General features: G+C 34.5%; 1 protein-coding gene across 4 annotated transcripts in view; it reads right to left on the minus strand.

Annotated features, from left to right (window-relative positions):
- The window catches only part of CPEB2 (cytoplasmic polyadenylation element binding protein 2), a 53419-nt gene that overhangs the window by 20027 nt on the left and 16334 nt on the right, over positions 1-17058 (minus strand). For 2 of the 4 annotated variants that reach the window (XM_061993208.1, XM_061993211.1), the window contains exon 4: positions 9280-9330. The exons of 1 other annotated variant lie outside the window; for it this stretch is intronic. In XM_061993208.1, the coding sequence (XP_061849192.1) occupies positions 9280-9330 (51 nt within the window). Of the gene's footprint in view, positions 1-2888; positions 2962-9279; positions 9331-17058 lie in introns of those variants that run through there. One more of the 4 variants, XM_061993212.1, reaches the window with a different exon arrangement.

A 17058-nucleotide genomic window follows, 5' to 3' on the forward strand; every position in this document is an offset into this window, starting at 1 on the left:
GGTAAAGGGAAGTGAAAACAGTAATTCTGTCTCATTTATTTCTCTCCTATTTCATATTTACAAATTTTAGAGAACTCCGGAATGAAGGGACTTGGAATGCCAGGATATGCATCTTAGCTTAGATTAGCAACATAAAGAGTGCCAGTTTCAAGTTCAAAAGTCAGCCTTTAACTGCAAAAAGCCCCAAAAGAAACACTTTTGTGAAGCAAAATAATCACCATTTCTTTTGAAGTGCAGTTTTTCCTGTTTCTCTCTCACTCATTCATGTTAGAAATATTTATTAATTCAATTTATTTCCAAAAACAAGCAAGCAAGCAAAATAAAAAAACAACCTAGAACACTCTTGGCAAGCAAGTTAATTTTCCATCTCAAATAGCCAACTTCCTGCAAATTCATCTGCAGGAGCAGTAGGTCCCTGACAGCTCAGTCTGCAATACTGTAGCTCTGAGCCACACTGCAGCCTGGAACTTTTACCCCTTCTCAGGGGAGTATTTCCAGGAAAGCCCCTTAGGAACACCTGCAGACCTTGTGCTGATCAGCTAGGGGTGACATTAGTATGAAAGAAATTCACTTCCAGAAGACCACTTGAGAATCAAGTGATTGAAGACAAGGCTGGAGAACTGACAGCAAACACCACGACCAATGATGTTACGGTAACACCTAATGACCTTGATTTGGTATCTAAATCCATTATAAAAATATAGTACATCAAAAATACCGAATGAAAACACAAGATGACAGAAAACAATCAAACATAATAAAATGTCACAAGGATCACAAAATAAAAGGGAGGATCACAGGACTGTGCCAAGTAACAAAGACTGTAACTACAATATCTTTATGGTGACATTTCGTATTTTTATTGTAAGTAGGCATCTGACTGAGCAGAGTACAGCGCATGTGGAAAGCTGTAACAGGCTCCTCCTTTCCATGGACTACGGTGATACGCATCTTTGCCAATATGACTAGTGGGGAGCATCTCCCTGCTTGAGATCATCAAGATGCATTCAACATAGATAACAGCAGTATTGTGCTTTTAAAAGTGGGAGCATGTAGCTGATGCTCAATGGCGCAGAAAAGTGAGGAAGTGAGGAACAGAAAGTTAACAGTTTGGAAGCAGCAGCGAGGCAGTTTCTTCTTGTAAATCACTCATTCAATTGTAAGAGGAGCAAGATGAAGTCTGTTAGCAGATGAGTACTGTGAATGTGAGTTTCAGTAATGAAGACTAATGGGAATGATCGGATCTTGAAGACGTATACGAAGAGGTGGTATGGTCTGGTTATACAATCAAGAAAAGGGAATAAAACAACAGATTTTTGAATTACTGATATGAATGATGGAGAAGATGGAGGTGTTATCATAGTGACAGTGAAAGGGAAAAGTGGCTAAAGGAACAAAGACTCAAATTGGAGAAACTCACAGGAAACTCCAAAAGGGGAATTCTAGCAATTAATATTTGAGAGTTATTCTTAATATCTTAAATCTAAAATGATTGTAATTTAGCAGTGTTTTCTTTATAAAAAGCACATAAATTCACTCCTTATTCCTGCAAGCCTATATTGCAGGAAAAATAATATTTTTGTGACTTAAAAACACACTCATTTTAATAAACTTATTGGCATTAGAATATTGCCACAAATTTATCTGTGTTGGGTTTGGGTTTTTTTTTTTCAGTTTTTATTCTCTTTTTTTAAAAATAACACACATTTTATACTCAAGGAAGGTGTTTCCTTGGACCGTGAAAAATAAGATTTTGTGTTTTCCCAAACATATTTCTTAGACAAGTCCACCTTACAATGTACACAAGTATACAAAGGGAAGAATAATTAAAAGAATAATACTTGGAAAAAATTATTTTTAACCCACAGACTAAATTGAAATTTAAGAACAAAGAGAATCTAAGGTTTTCTTCCTGGTATAGATCAAATTATCAGTATGGGTCCTGAAACGGTATCGGAGAGATCATTTTTGCTTTCATGTGGGTAAAGGTTTGCGGAAAGCATTCTTGCTTCTCAGAGGGCTAAGATGACATAGAGGACAACACGTTAATGGATTTAGAGTAACATGCTCTAATATTTTGCTCCTAATATTTTCTTCTCTCTCCACTTTCAGCTGTCTCTCAGATGAACAGAGCAAAAAGGTAATCTGCTAGGCAGACATTTGTCAGATTACTGTCAATTAAAAGAACATGAACTTTTAAAACTCTTTGTTTCAAGACAGTGAAAAGAATTCATCAGAATCTGCCAGGAATTGTCAGAGCATGGTTGTACTGCTATATATATCAAGCACGATCATCATTCCCCTCTACATTATGGCTATGAAGCAATCCACCGTGAAGCAACACAAAGAACAAGGGACAGACATGAACTTATGTGTATGTTGTGAATACTGGAGGCTATTAAAGACTTCTATGTTTTTGGTTTTTATAACAACTGCAGTTCACAGTTGGAACAACTTTTCCAAGGTCTGTGAGCATATATTGTCTTGTACTATGAAAACCTGTTTACTATTTCTAAAGTTGTCTACTAGATTTATTGCTGAGCTAATGAAAGGCTTTTACCTTTTATTCTGTACACTATTGCTTCTACAGAAACATACAAAGAGTTAGAAGAACTAGCAAACTCTGTAGGCAAAGACTGCAAGCAGTAGCCATTAGCATGAACTACATTATGATTATAACCAGTGTTTTAACTGATTAAATGATTTGTAATTCAAACTCTAAAAAGAGATCAATGATCATAACACTCCAGACTGCACCCCTCCTTCCCTCACACCCTCCATCCTTCCCATGCAGATCTGTGTTTATGATCAACAATCTCAAATAATTGTAATGATCAGTAACAGCTCAATCAGAATTAATTGTACTGTAACAAACAGAAGTGAATTACCTCGTCTTCGCCCATAACTCCTCGCTGCATGCAAACAAAGGACAAATTGTAAAATGTCAAATAACTGCATCATGCCCACATATTAAACTATTTAAGATACAAAGAACTATGTGGGTAAGCCATAAGCAAAAATTTGTATTTGGTAGTGATAATTGTAGTCTGAAATAACATGCTATTTTACTACTAAATTGACGTTGGCAACAGCTGTAAAGAATATAATTTAAAATAGTTCAACATATCTTTATACTCAATCTCAACTTCATGTTAATTATGGATGAATAAACTACAGTAACTTTGTAATTCATCCTCTCAAACAGAAGATTCGTGTCTTACATGAGTGTCTAAATAATACACAGGGTGCTGAAATTGTAAGGAAAATATTACTTTAAAAAGCATGTAGCAAGCATTAAATTAATCACAGAAACATCCTGGTCCATAGAACAGTTCGTACAGTCCTTTGCAATGACAATACAAATGCTATACGCCATGACCTTCCTTTTTCATGAAAAGACCTAGCAGAAAATTAACTGCAACGTTTTGTTTGAAACAAAAGACTCCTTGTGGTAGCAAACAAATTCAGGGCACAAGTCACAAGAAACAGCATTGTATCAAAAACGCTGCACAAAGGCGAAGCAACAATTTCTGACAGATTGCAAGTAAATCCAAGATTGTCCTAACTTTTGAGTTTTTCAAGATTCTTAAAGGCATGATGCTTACACCTACAGTTCAGAAGACCATACTGATTGCTTCTCTGCCTGAAGGTTAGGAAACTAAAATTAGACAGATTACTAATACAAAAACTATTAAACTGTGTGTAATTTATTAGTTATGTTTCCTCAAAGTATTTTCAATTCCTGTTTCACAGACTTTGTACCTGAGGAAGATTACTTTAATCATGACAACATTGTAGTTAAATATCCAGATAGAAAATACTACTATAAACCACAACATTATAGCAACATTTATGAACAAAGCTTGCTGTGTCTCGGTAGCATTGTTTTGATTCCACTAGGACTCCACACATACATCTCTCCTAAAGCCAACTGTGGTTCTGGGACATTGAAACATATGCAGGCTCATGAACACAGAGATTTGTAAATGTCATGCACTGTTCCATTCTCCAATTATTAAATACATATACCCTGCTACATTCCACTTGCATAGAGTTTAAAAAAATATTTAGTAACAATACTATTTTTTTTCTTGTTATCTTCATCCCTTCCTACTAGGAATTCAGTGAATTATGCTAATGGATTCTGAATAATTGCTCTCTAATTGGGTTTTTTTCCCCCCTTCAAACTGTTGATTTTTCACATAATAGGCATCATATTTACATCCAACTTGCATTGAACTCACTTTCAAATATACTTTCTTTCACCTTAAAGCATTATTGTCAGTGACAATAGTCTTTTGCTTAAAGTTTTTAAGGTCCTCCAACTTTTGGCTAGCAAGGCAAAACAGTAAAGTGCACTTTCCAGAAGAGACCTGGATATCTAACCAAGTGGAAGTACCAAAATTCAGATTTCCCACATCAAAGTAGGATTCACAAAAATTCACAAAAATCTTCCACATCATTAGTTGTCTAATTAGCTGTTGCTGCACAGGAGACTAATGTCCAGCTTCAGGCTTGTTTTCCTCTGAAGTCCTGCACTTAGAATACACGCAGCTCTATGTCAGTATTGTACGAGTCTTTTCTGACTCTTGGCCAAAGTAACTCCCACATAGCATTAGCAGCAGTGTCACTAAACCCTTGTCTAACTCTGTGTTCCTTTTTTTTCCCCTTCCTTCTACAAATAAAACTAGAGTAACCAGGGATAATTCAAGTGCATCACATCCATAGCAATGACTGCAGTACGATGTACTCTCTCAAAGAATAATATACAGAATTCATATTAATAAGTACCTTTTGGTACATGCCTCAGTAGTATTTTTTTCTACTCTGTCACTTCTGTTCCTTTCTGCCCACCAAACCAGCTCAGCTATTTTCTTATATTTTCACAGTTAAGAGAAGTTGATATGCACAAAAATATTTTGTTACAGACCATCTAAACTGCTTTTCTTTGAGCATTTAAAATAAACATCAGTCACTGAAAGGAGAAACACAAAAGAGTTATTAAAATTCTTAAATAAACCTCAATGCAATTCAACTTAAAAGGGTAGCTGCTGCAGTATATGGAAATTACAATGACGTACCAAAGTTAGTTATTATTCTTTATTTCAGTAAAACAAATAAATCAGTGAAAATGGAAAAAAAAAAACCCCTGTACTTGATGTTCTCAGATTACTTACTTTACTTGTATGGCAAGCCTCCTTTCCTAATATTTATCTGTCTTGTGCACTTACATTGCAAACCGGTTTGGGCAAGGATCTTCTGCCCCTTTACGTCTAGAAAACATGACCCCGTGCTTAGACAACCTGCAGGCACTGATGCAGTAAATGTGACCATGAAAATGTGTGGTTTCACTAAACTTGGGATTTTTTTTTCCTACTTTTATCCAGATGTTAAGACCACAGTGGTTATATTATAGGCAAGTCATTTTAATGGCAGGAAGTAAAAAGTCTTACTGTTACTAAAGATATGATGTTAAAGCAAACATATCCTATCTTCATCAAACTCCAGTGTTTTAATCTATCCACATCACACATCTATATATAAAAAACCTCTTTCTTTCAAAGGCCAGATGCTACATATGAAAACAGTTACACTGACTCAAACTTCTAGTACATTGTGAGCAATAAGACTACTCTTTCTGACAACAAGAGACTGAATCAGTAATATCTTTGTGTTTATTAAAACAATATGCATATGCTTACAGAGCATGTGGTCTGTATAAATATTCATGTTATATAATTATATATTTCGCTATAAATTTAGTTTCTCTATAGATATGTAATATATCTAATATATATGTAACATATACATTACATAATTAGTGCATATGTTTCGATAAATAATTGCAGGAAGACAGCTTTTTGGGAAAGCCCAAACACTGAAGGTAAGTAACTAATTTAACACAAAAAAGGAGAGATGAAACTTCTTCCTTCCTTCCTTCCTGAACTTGTTCAGGAGATTAAGTCATACAGAAATAATTTTGTATCTCTTAAAGCTGGATATCTTAATTATCCCAAAACTCTGATAGATTTTGTATGAACGAGAAAGTATTTTAGAAAATATAAATTAGGCAACACAGGCAAGAAATATAATGATGCCCAATACAAATGAAGTCAAATAATATTGGAACGTTCCAACAGTAAGAGTTCTATATCCCTGCAGCTGCATACTAATAAGGCTTAAACCTGTCAAAAAATTATTATCTCCTTTGTGCAACTTACATCAGTTCAGAGAGGAATGAGATACTTCACAAATACACTTTTTGTGTGTGTTTATCTAACATCAAGACAAAATAACTTCGTATTACGTGAGCAATGCTATCACACTGATAACACTGATAGTAAATGTATCGTTTCTGTTTATTCGGACACTTACTTCAAGTACATACCACAGATCAAATATGTACATATTTTAATAACTCAACCGAACAAGCAAGCTGAATTCAAAATACAATGTGGTATAACAGGAAAAACCACACGGCAAGCGTCCCGTATTCAATGATAACTACAAAATTTAGGATAGAAAGGTAAAATACTATTTGCCACTAACATTCCTGACTAACCGTCAAACGGTGACAGTGAAGTAATCAAGTCTTTTTCATTAATACTCATTATTTAAAGAAATCCATAAACAATGTGGGAAAAATTTCCTAAGAGTCTAGACTTAAAGGAGGTAGGTGCCTAATTCCAATTTTATTCTATTGGATTTAGATGTCTAAATTCTATTAAGGTTTCTTTAGAAACCACATCATTATAGATGTTAACGCTGAAAGAGACCTTTATGACCATTAAAGTTTGGCATGCCTAACAGACTACAGAAACTCATTTAGCAATTCCTGTATAGGAAGTTACTTGTTTGAAGTAAATCATCTTTTTTCAGAAGCACAACCACTACAGTATCTTTAAGATGGAAAGACTAATACTCCCTTGCTAAACTAATCAAATGGTGAATTATGTTTCAACAGCCATTAAATAAATGAAACACATTAAAACTATAAAAAGCAGGAACCCTAGAATGGGAAAAAACCCACCCTATACCCCACCTATTAGACATTCCCATTATTACTTGCTAGAGAAAGGTTCTAAGTCAACAATTAAAGATGTACTCAGGTAAACCTATTCCAAAGTATTTTGAGAGATAAGTCATTAAAAACTCAGTTTTTACAGCTTGAACTGAAACAGATATATAATTATCAGCTATATAATTTGTTAACACACATAAATCAGCTTTCCTTTGGTTCACTTCATTAATTTAAATAATGAAAAGTGTAACTATTAAGTACAGTTCAGTAAGTACACTTTAAATGAGCTGGAAAAGATCTGCCATTTAAGAAGAGGAAAAACTAGCTAAAAATAAGTTTTATCTAGAAGTGCTTAGTCTTAAAAGGGTTGAGGAATTCCAGCCTGGCTCATGTCAGAACCTTGCCGGGATCCAGTCCACTAATGCCAACTAAATCCAGTGAGGGCCATGATGTAGTGTTAAGTATAGATGGGCCCATTGTCCTTAAAAATGTTTGTGTTTTTCTTTCATGAAGTTCTGGTATTCCTGTTCCTCCTCACAGTGACCACACTACTTACTGAGAAAGAAACAGAAAAATGTGAGTCTCTGGACTACCAGCTCTCCTCTCCCTTTCAAGGAATCAATTACAGGGACACAGTGAAATGTTAGTTTGAATCCACTTAAGCAGAGAAAGAAACTGAAGTCTACAATTTTATCAGCAAGAGTTCAAGATGTAATTCTCATTACTACACATGAGGTGGAGGCCCCTCAGCTCTTGCTAAGAATGGTTATGCAGAGGCTGAGTAGGTAGGGCTTCACAGAAAGTGTTCCGAGGGCTTCACAGAAAGTGTTCTGAGTGCTTCTGTTCTTGAACTGTAAACAGTTGCCTTTCAGACATTCTAATTTGAGGTGTCTCTGAAGGGTATACATACTTGCACAGGACTGCACTGATGGGTATGTCTGAACCAAGACTTCAAACTAAATTGTGAAGAGCACACCTAAAAATTAGGTGTTGCAGCAGCTATCTTTTAGATACTCAAATTGTTATTTTTAGCTCACTCACTGAAGGCTGGAAATAATATTGCAACTTTTAGAGAGGACGGCAGTCACATTAAGTGCTAACTTCCAACTATAGTAGACACCCCATCAGCATTAATAACAGGATATTCTTCAGTGCATATTCTAGCTCTGTGGTAAGATTTTCAGGACAGACTGCTACTACTGCATTTTCCCATTATCTATGATAATAAGAAAAGCCTTTTCTCCTACATATACTACAGAGTAACAATGCTTCCCACGTGCCTTTTCAGCATGAAAAACTATAAGGAGAGACACTCACCATTCTAAGTATTAAACCACAATTAAAATTATACTAATTTCTTATATTGATTGCATTGACATATTTGACAGTTTAAAATAAGATTGCTTAGTTTTTAACACTTTCCCCTCTAGTACTTCATTATAAATCACAAAACCATAAACCTGACATTACTATTCTGACTGTATTTTTTAATAATTAAGTCTTTGCTGGTAGCATTTAGACCCATCAAGTCAATGACAGAGGTGTATTTGCTTTGTGTATATCTTCCATGTTTTCTAATCTAGAGAAGCTATGGCATTATAGCTCTAATTTTTCCCAAAGTAGAAAACATTTGTGTGCAAAACTCCTGATTTATTATTGACTTAGATGGATTACCAAGCTCTGCTTCCTTCTTTAGCCTTGAACAAAGGCTAAAGTTCATGCCTTCACTGAATAGCAGATGTTCATGAAGTTTGACCTACTGGGAGAGGAACGTGAACATGAACTCTAACTTCAGCATATTTTGCACTTAGAAACACATCTGACCAAGTCAGTTGCAAAAAAAACCAACAAAAATAAAGTATTATTTCACATAAGTGTAATAGGAAGTATCTAGTTCACCCTTTATTTACACAGGATAGAAAAAATGTGCCTTTCTGGTCGTCTTATTTTTCTAAATCCTGTTCCTGTAGAATAGATTTCTAGCAGATCTTTGGAGAACATATCACTGGTTTACTTGAGAACAAAAAGGACTGCATCGTTACAAGTAATTCAGATTTCAAATAAGCTAGAGATAATGAAAGGCTGCTGCAAGATTAGCTCTTGCCATTCAACTCTGAAAAATGGCAACAGTCCCATCAGTGTTGAAGACTGGAGGCAAGTAATTCAATAACAGAATATGATAGTATAATTTTATGCCAACATGTCAGATTTAAGCTAAGCTAGAGATAATTAGAAACTGTTACAAGATTAGCACTTACCATTTAACATCAGAAGATTGTCAGTCCCTGGATGTGGATAACTCAAGCGACCTTAAAAGAAAACAAAAACCAAACAACAAAACAAAACAAATGCAGAGGTTTTAGCTATTATGTCAGCAAAAAAATAAAAAAGAAAAGAAAAATCACTGCTTAGAATTTAAACTATATTTCCAGTTTGCCTAAGGGAAATAAAGAGCTAATATTTAACTCCAAGCACATTAACCAACAATACCCTTGACCCAAGCTAAAGCTGACAAGAACAGACTTCTTAACCTTAATTCTCTGGTCATAAGATCTGCAATGTGCTTTGGGATCAGCTCCAATAGGATAAAGCCACTTTTTGTTTCATGACACCCAGAAATAGTGCTGACTGTTTCAGTCTTCTCTTTCATAGTGACTGTGAATAACTGTACTATGCACATTGCTTAACAGAGTGGCATTTCTACAGTTTAGTGCTTCTTTAACTGAATCAATTTAAGAAAAATCATGTTAGTAGGAATTCAGGCATTAAAATTTTATCAACCAATTTATGACTGCATCTTGGTGTATTACGTGTAACCATTGTATGTAATATTTTTCAGTAAGTCTGACAAAACTAGGACACTGATTTATCTACAGAATTAACAAAATTAAGAAGAGGCAACATTTTCGACATTTATATTGAATAAAAATTACATTAAACCTCACATCCTGATGCTAGAATTTTCCAAGGATTGCCGTTTACTGCATTGGTGGAATGTTATACTTTGATAGCTAAATGAATAGTTTAAAGTGCACAGCTGAAGTGTCTGTTCACTACAAAATCCTTTTTATTAAAGGAGATGTTTCTGTTTACAGGAAGCTGCAAACATACCAGTAGTGCACACTGACCTAGAGAGACATTTACAATAGCTGCTGTGTTTGGCAGAAGTATGCTTTAATGTGCAAAAAAATCCATTTCCATCTATCTTGCTATTCTAATATAGTTGCTTGTTTATAATCCATAAGCATACATAAAAATATACTGTAATTGAAACATTTAAATCTTTTGGAGGAAACGAGAATGTTGGTGGAGGCATAAAGAAGAATCAAGTCTTGAAGCAACTGGCTTTTGGAACTCACACAGGTTTAAAGGGGAATATATAATAATAATATATATGTAAGTAGTAGTAAGACACTTAATAAGACTCATTTTTTTCTAAAAAGAAACACAGGGAAGTGAAAAAAAATAGGAATCCATACATTAAGGTTGTCTAACAATTCCTATCATACAATGCTTTTCCCTTGGCCCTCTCCTACTGTTGGTAAATCCATGTGATCAGCAGCAAGGCTGGAAAATTCTGGAAACAATAGTTCTGTGTTCCAAGTGACACCTCGGGGGTTAAATAACGTTTTTTCTGGTGAAAATATAAAAGTAATAGAGATTCAATTTTGCCCTTGCCCTTTGGGAAATCAACATGATAGTTTTTTAACCAAAAAAAAAAAATTATGAACTCTTAGACCAAAACCTCCAAAATCGTAAGATTAAGATCATTTAGGGTATTTTATGCAGCCAGATTATTTACAGGCATTGTGGAAAAATATATTTTTATACAGTCTTGTACTATTTCTCTTCCCCAAAAATTCATTGTTATAAGAATGGATGGTATCAGAACACCTGAAGATTATGCAAAAACTATTTGCTTTGGAATGTGAAAGTGTGGAGAAAGTGGTGAAGTGCAAGGGCAGCCTCCTGGAAATGGGCTGATAAATGCTATCTAACAGGACTCTGCTGTCTTCTCTAACTTCTACACAATTTTCAGCAGCCATAGACGAGACACTTAAAAATCTTTGTAGGAGCTTCTGTCTTCATGTTCCTTATATTCAAGATGTTCCGGTTTAACATAAAAGCCATTCTTCCTGTCATGATGAACATTTACAGCTACACTTAATGTTTCTTAGAATTATAAATATTCTGACCTGCCAGCAATGCACGTTGGTATAATAGGAAAAGAATTAGGAACAAAGCATCCTCAACTTGCAGTCTGGGAGCTGCCAGTGGTTTGCTCAGCCTGATGTATAACAAGTCACTTTGCTTTACTTCTTATTTCCTTGGTCTACAGAGGTAATATTCATTTGCCTTACAATAAGGATTTTACAAGATTATTTACTGTCACCCTCATGTTTACATTTGGTGGTACAAAAATAATTGCAATAATATGAGCTGCTTCTTGCAAATCAGAATGCTCTCTCATCTAAGATAACAACAGAAATTGTGAGAAATTATCATCTCATCTTGAACCTCCTCCAGTCTGTGCTGACAGTCTTTCTCCCTGTATGTATAAATTTATCTTCTCCTATTCAGGAAGATCATTTTTTTTTCTGTAATTCCTACAGAAAAAGAGGTCAGATTTAAGGCCTAGCAGGAGAGACTATCCCACCAGTGTCAACATCTGGAGACAAAAGCTTTTTTAGAAGATAGTAAATTCTGGGTTTACAACTCTGGTTTTCCATTCTTTTGCCTTTTTATCCCTCTACAGCTTCACAAATAAACTGCATCTGGAACATAGGTGCCAAACTGAAAAAGTTGAAATAATAAAGCACTGCTCATTAAGTAGCAGGGAAAGAGTGCACCAGGGAGCTAGGCCCACTACTGCAGCATAAAACCTATGAATCACACCAACACAAAGAAACCTAGTCCTGCTGTGTTACAGAGATGTACTTGCTAGCTCAGATAATGAATGATCTGAGGGTTAGAAAGAAAACTGAGTAACACTCTTCAGCACATGTACAGCTGTACTGACACTTCTTTTAAGTCTTATTTTTACGTGGTTATATCAATGAAATAATACTTTGTACTACTGCATTCTGGTGAATTTAATGTGTTTACTACCTTGTCTAGTACTTGGACTTACAATCTTAAAAACATTTTTAACCTAGAAGGTTCGCTTACTTATCCAAAATATAATCACTGCTTTTTGATACACTAACATAGGTTCTTATCCCTCAGATTAGTCTGTTGAAGCAAAATGCAGTGTTTCTAAGGTGTCCACCTGCATCTAATGACACATACAAATTTAGAAGACTTCGTGCCTGGAACTGAGTACAAGGTCAGATTTATACACAGCTCAGATTACACTATTTTTTAGCAGATTATTCTAGTTAAATGGACATATACATATTAAACCTCAATTAAAGTGCCAGTATATGATATAGAAGGTAGGAGCACCATCTTACAACAATTTACTTTGTTTCCATCACTTTCTTTTCTAGTCAGTTATTTCCACTTCATATTGCTCAATGCATTTACAAAACCCAAAAGTACCATTTTGACAACTGCCCTCATCACAAATCCTACCTAATCCCATCCTACTTCAATGTCAGTAATCTCGAACTGTATAAACTGCTCAAGAGATGTTCCACTGATTCCAGTGGCGTCTGCCAGCTTAAAAAAAAGTTAATAATATATAAAAATGCTTTACTAGTTTAAAACAACTAAAAACTAGTTAGAGAACATCTAATAATTAAATAATATATGTATTCCTTTCCTGAGACATGAAAAAGAATCACTTTACTGTCTACAGAACTTGGCTCTACTGCATTCAAAATTAGTAACGTGATGCTATCTAGAACAAATACAGTACCTAATATTACAGTACTGTATCATAAATTAACACGTTATAAAAATTTTCTCTTTGCAAACTCGAACTTGCAACTTCATTATGTTACTTCTAACTAATAATTCTCAGGTATCATGGTTAAATTCAAACTGGTATTGCCAAGGAGAAGCAGGTATGTTTGACATTTCTTATGCATTAAGGGTGTTATTCAATTTAGCCCTTGCTTCCATATCTGAATATCATTAATGTTAAGAGAACTGTCTGGTATGTGTTCCTCACAATGCCTTCTCCTGTAAGGCCAGAAAAAAAATAACAAGCTTGCAAATAAATTTTGGTTGGCCAGTTTATCCACTCAATCTAGTTATAAGTCTTATTAATCTAAACCATGAGGAAAGAGTAACAGACAGTTCCAGTGACATTTCTGTAATCTCGTGTTAGCAATATAGGCAGTGGAAAAGTCATTGTTTTGTAAGCTGCTTCTGAGCATATACATGTAGTTGTGCTTTCTCACTTTTTATTTGAAGGTAAATTCCTATCTGCTTTTGGAAATGCATACTTTCCATGTCTATTTAAGTGAACTGTTGGAACAGTCCCCATATATTAAACTATTTGGGATATATTTAACTGTAATGACCTCTTTAAACATTGCTGATTCACAGTTTCCCAAGTATGATATTCAATGTCTACTCCCCACTCCCCTTTTTATTTAAGTCTTAAATGGCTGAATGAAGAGACCGAGAATCATAAATTCCTTTCACATCTTCCTTGTTTCAAAACCTCTCCTGACCAGATGCAAAACAGCTTCCAAGTTACTAAGCTTTTCCTAAACTCCTTTAACAGATCAGTGAATGGCTGAAGACTGCAGCAGTTTCTGAAAGCTAAGTTTTTGAATTGGCATAGTTAAGAGAACAGCACAAAACTATGTTTGGACAACACCTAGTTACAGAAAGCCTAGATATACACTTTCAAATGCTTATGTAATAATTATGTAAGTCAGTCATAATGAGACCAAATGTTTTGTCTCTGACAGTCAATCTATTTAGACAAATCAGTCTGGTAGTCTGAAATTTATTCTTTTATCAGAAAAAAAAATTCTATGACAGAAAGAGGAAACAATCTGCAAAGTACAATTGTAAAGCCTTTGACTATGAGCATACTTTTTCCTTCCATACTTTTTCAGTTCAGTCTCCAGTCTCAGCAATTCTTCTGAGTGCAACTTGAACTACTCTATAAAGCAACTGCATAACTTAAGAGCTTTGTAACAGAAAATATAAACCAAGTTTCTTTGAAAACAATAGTTACCATATGCAAAGAAAGAAAATGTTCTCTGCAGTGTTGCTGAGTCACCAATGCTTTTCTTTTTACTTCACTGAATATGTGCCAGCAGGTTGCTTTTAAAAGAAACACCACATCCAACAGCTGAAAAGTTCAACTAAATCAGTTTAAAGGGAAAACAAAACTAATAAAAAGACAGACTTCTAAGTACATTAAACTATTTTTCCCCACAGATATGCTGAATGAAGTGCTTTGCTTTTACTATTTATTGTAGCTATACAAACAATATATTTGTGTAGCTTTCCTAAAAAATTGGTTTGCCCTTCACAAAGAAAGATCAAAAAAATTCATCTTAAGTTAATATTCCTTCTTGTCACTCTTGCTGATACAGCTATGGCTAACTGAAGTTCGGTACTACCTTACATCCAGTTTGTAGAGCTGTAACAGTTAGTCGGGAAACAGAAATCAGATGCAAAATGAGTACTGTATCAATACTCTTGCCTGACAAAAGAGAAGCCCTTAAATTACAGCATAGGCTTTACTAGAAAGATGCCTGAAACAGTATATTCCATTGAATCACATCCTCCTCAATTCTAATACATTTTGCATGCAAGATAGAAACATTTATTCTAGGTTTTTTCCATGGTCTGTTTTAACCCAAATGTATTTCCTGTGTCTGAAATGTCTAGAATCTGCATCTTGATATGAAGAAGCATTGGTATTTGAGGGAGAAAAGAAAACAAATATAATCACACAAGAGGTCCAAAAAAGAGTTATACTACCAATACTCACAAATTCCAGGCTACCAATATTGTAGTTCTCTCAAAATCATAGCCCATTAGGAGAATAAAAAGATTACTTAAGACCAATGATGAAAAAATGAATTAATTTGTTTTAACTTTTACTAATTTTCACTTCCATTTATATACCATTGATTGGAAGGGGTGATCTTAAACATTACCTAATTTGTTATTTTGATATGTCTTTCAAGAAGGCATTTCAAATGTTTGTGCTGCAATGACTGGTGAAACCAAGCATCTATTCCCTATTAATCTACCTTGAAAAAAACATCTGATTGACAGCTTAAAATTACTTCTTTTGATAATGTCTATAGTAATGTCTCAACTTTGTCTAAGTGAAGCTGAAACTATGTATTGATAAACAAATTTTGGACAGGCATAAACTTAGCTTTCAGTGAATCATATTTGAAATAAAGTTATTTTAAGTTCATGGAAGCAAATGTGAAATTTTACTTTCTTCTAAAATGGATCTTGAAATGCAAAACATATCTGTGAGCTAGTACACACAGTGTCTGTTCTGCATTGTGCAGAATCTGAGACAAGATGCTTAGTCATACTCCAGATATTGTAAGCAGCTAAATCTGAAACACGTGCTTAAAATTCCAGGGACTTTCATTTTACTGCTTTGGTCAGATATAAAAGATGCATTGTTTTAGTGTGCTTAGGTTTACTTAAAAACTTGCCATATATATATATATATATGCTCTAGTTACAAAATATTCTCCAGTTACAATACAGTATGTTATATATTAATAAGACCAAATAAATAACAATAATATTCTTAGTCTTGTGCACTCTGCTAGCAAATCTGACAGGCTCTTAAGTAAATGTCGTATTTTTTTTGTGGTGGAAAGAAAAACCAAAAGACACTGACATAACAAAAATAAGTGTTTCACGGTTTGCTGAAAAAAATACAAAGTTAAAGTTGGTCAGCAATTACAGAAATGCCAAGTAACGGTGACTAAACAGAAGAGGGGTAGAGAACTACTAAAGTGCTATTCTAGGATGACATTTCCTCATCTCATTTTCATTAGGGAACATTTCTCATGTCATCCTGTTAATAATGTATCTGTATCTGTTTCAGCTGAAATAGTAACTTCCAAAGAGGAAAAAAAAAATCTTAATCAACCAATTTAAATAACAGCACACAATTACTCTATTTAAATTCAGTTGGCGTGCGCACTGTTCTCTGGCACTTGAACAAAAAAATGGATTTCCTTTGAATTCATCACTATCTCTGGCTCCCATCTGTTTTAGTTCAAACATAAAACTTAGAAGAATTTTCACTGCAAGAGTATGATGGTGAAACTGATAAAAAAAGAGTCTGCAACTGCAGACTAAAGGCATACACCCGTGTCCCTAGAAAGCACAAAGTAACTATGGAAACTCGAGTTTTTCAACAGTCGAGTTTTTCAAAAGTGTCTATGTGTGAGTCCAATTCACTTAAAAAATTTGGAGCTTTGTCTTGTTTTATTCTTGCTGCAAAATTACAGGAAGTACGTAATTTACATCCATTGTATTATAATGAAATATGGAGAGATGAGTAAAAATAAAAATGGGTCATTTTTATGCTCACTGTGCCTCTGAAAACTCTTCTGCATTATAAAGCCAAAATGAAAACACCGAGATGGTGGAGGAACAGAGCAATCACTTCCATTTGTCATGGCAGCATGCATAGAAAAAAGTGAAAAAACCAGCTGATGTTCAGGAACCTGAAAGGTACCAGTAGCAGTATGTTTCAGTCCAAAATCTTCATTCTCTAATTTTATGCCCAACAGTAGCTTTACCTTTTAATATCCTTTCTGACGGTATATTTGGGTTCAGATAACTGAAGAAATAATTGAGTGTGGCAAACTGAAGCAACAATGCTTTGAAACAGGGATGATTGAAGTAGTTACCTTGCCTTGCAGGACATATGCATGCTTTTAGTGCACTGCAGTTAACCACTGTGCTGTTCAGAGTTTTCAACCTCTTTGTGTTACTTTGTGTTTTGTAAACATGCAGAGTAGACAGAAACCAAATTTGAGAATGTATTTAAATGATAATATTGTTAAAACTGAAATTATCTGTAGGCAGTAAGAAAAAAAGATTAGATTTAAGAATATTCAAGAAAAAATTAATTTCAG

This window comes from Colius striatus, chromosome 3 (genome assembly GCF_028858725.1).
Source record: "Colius striatus isolate bColStr4 chromosome 3, bColStr4.1.hap1, whole genome shotgun sequence".
NCBI classification, from domain to species: domain Eukaryota; kingdom Metazoa; phylum Chordata; class Aves; order Coliiformes; family Coliidae; genus Colius; species Colius striatus.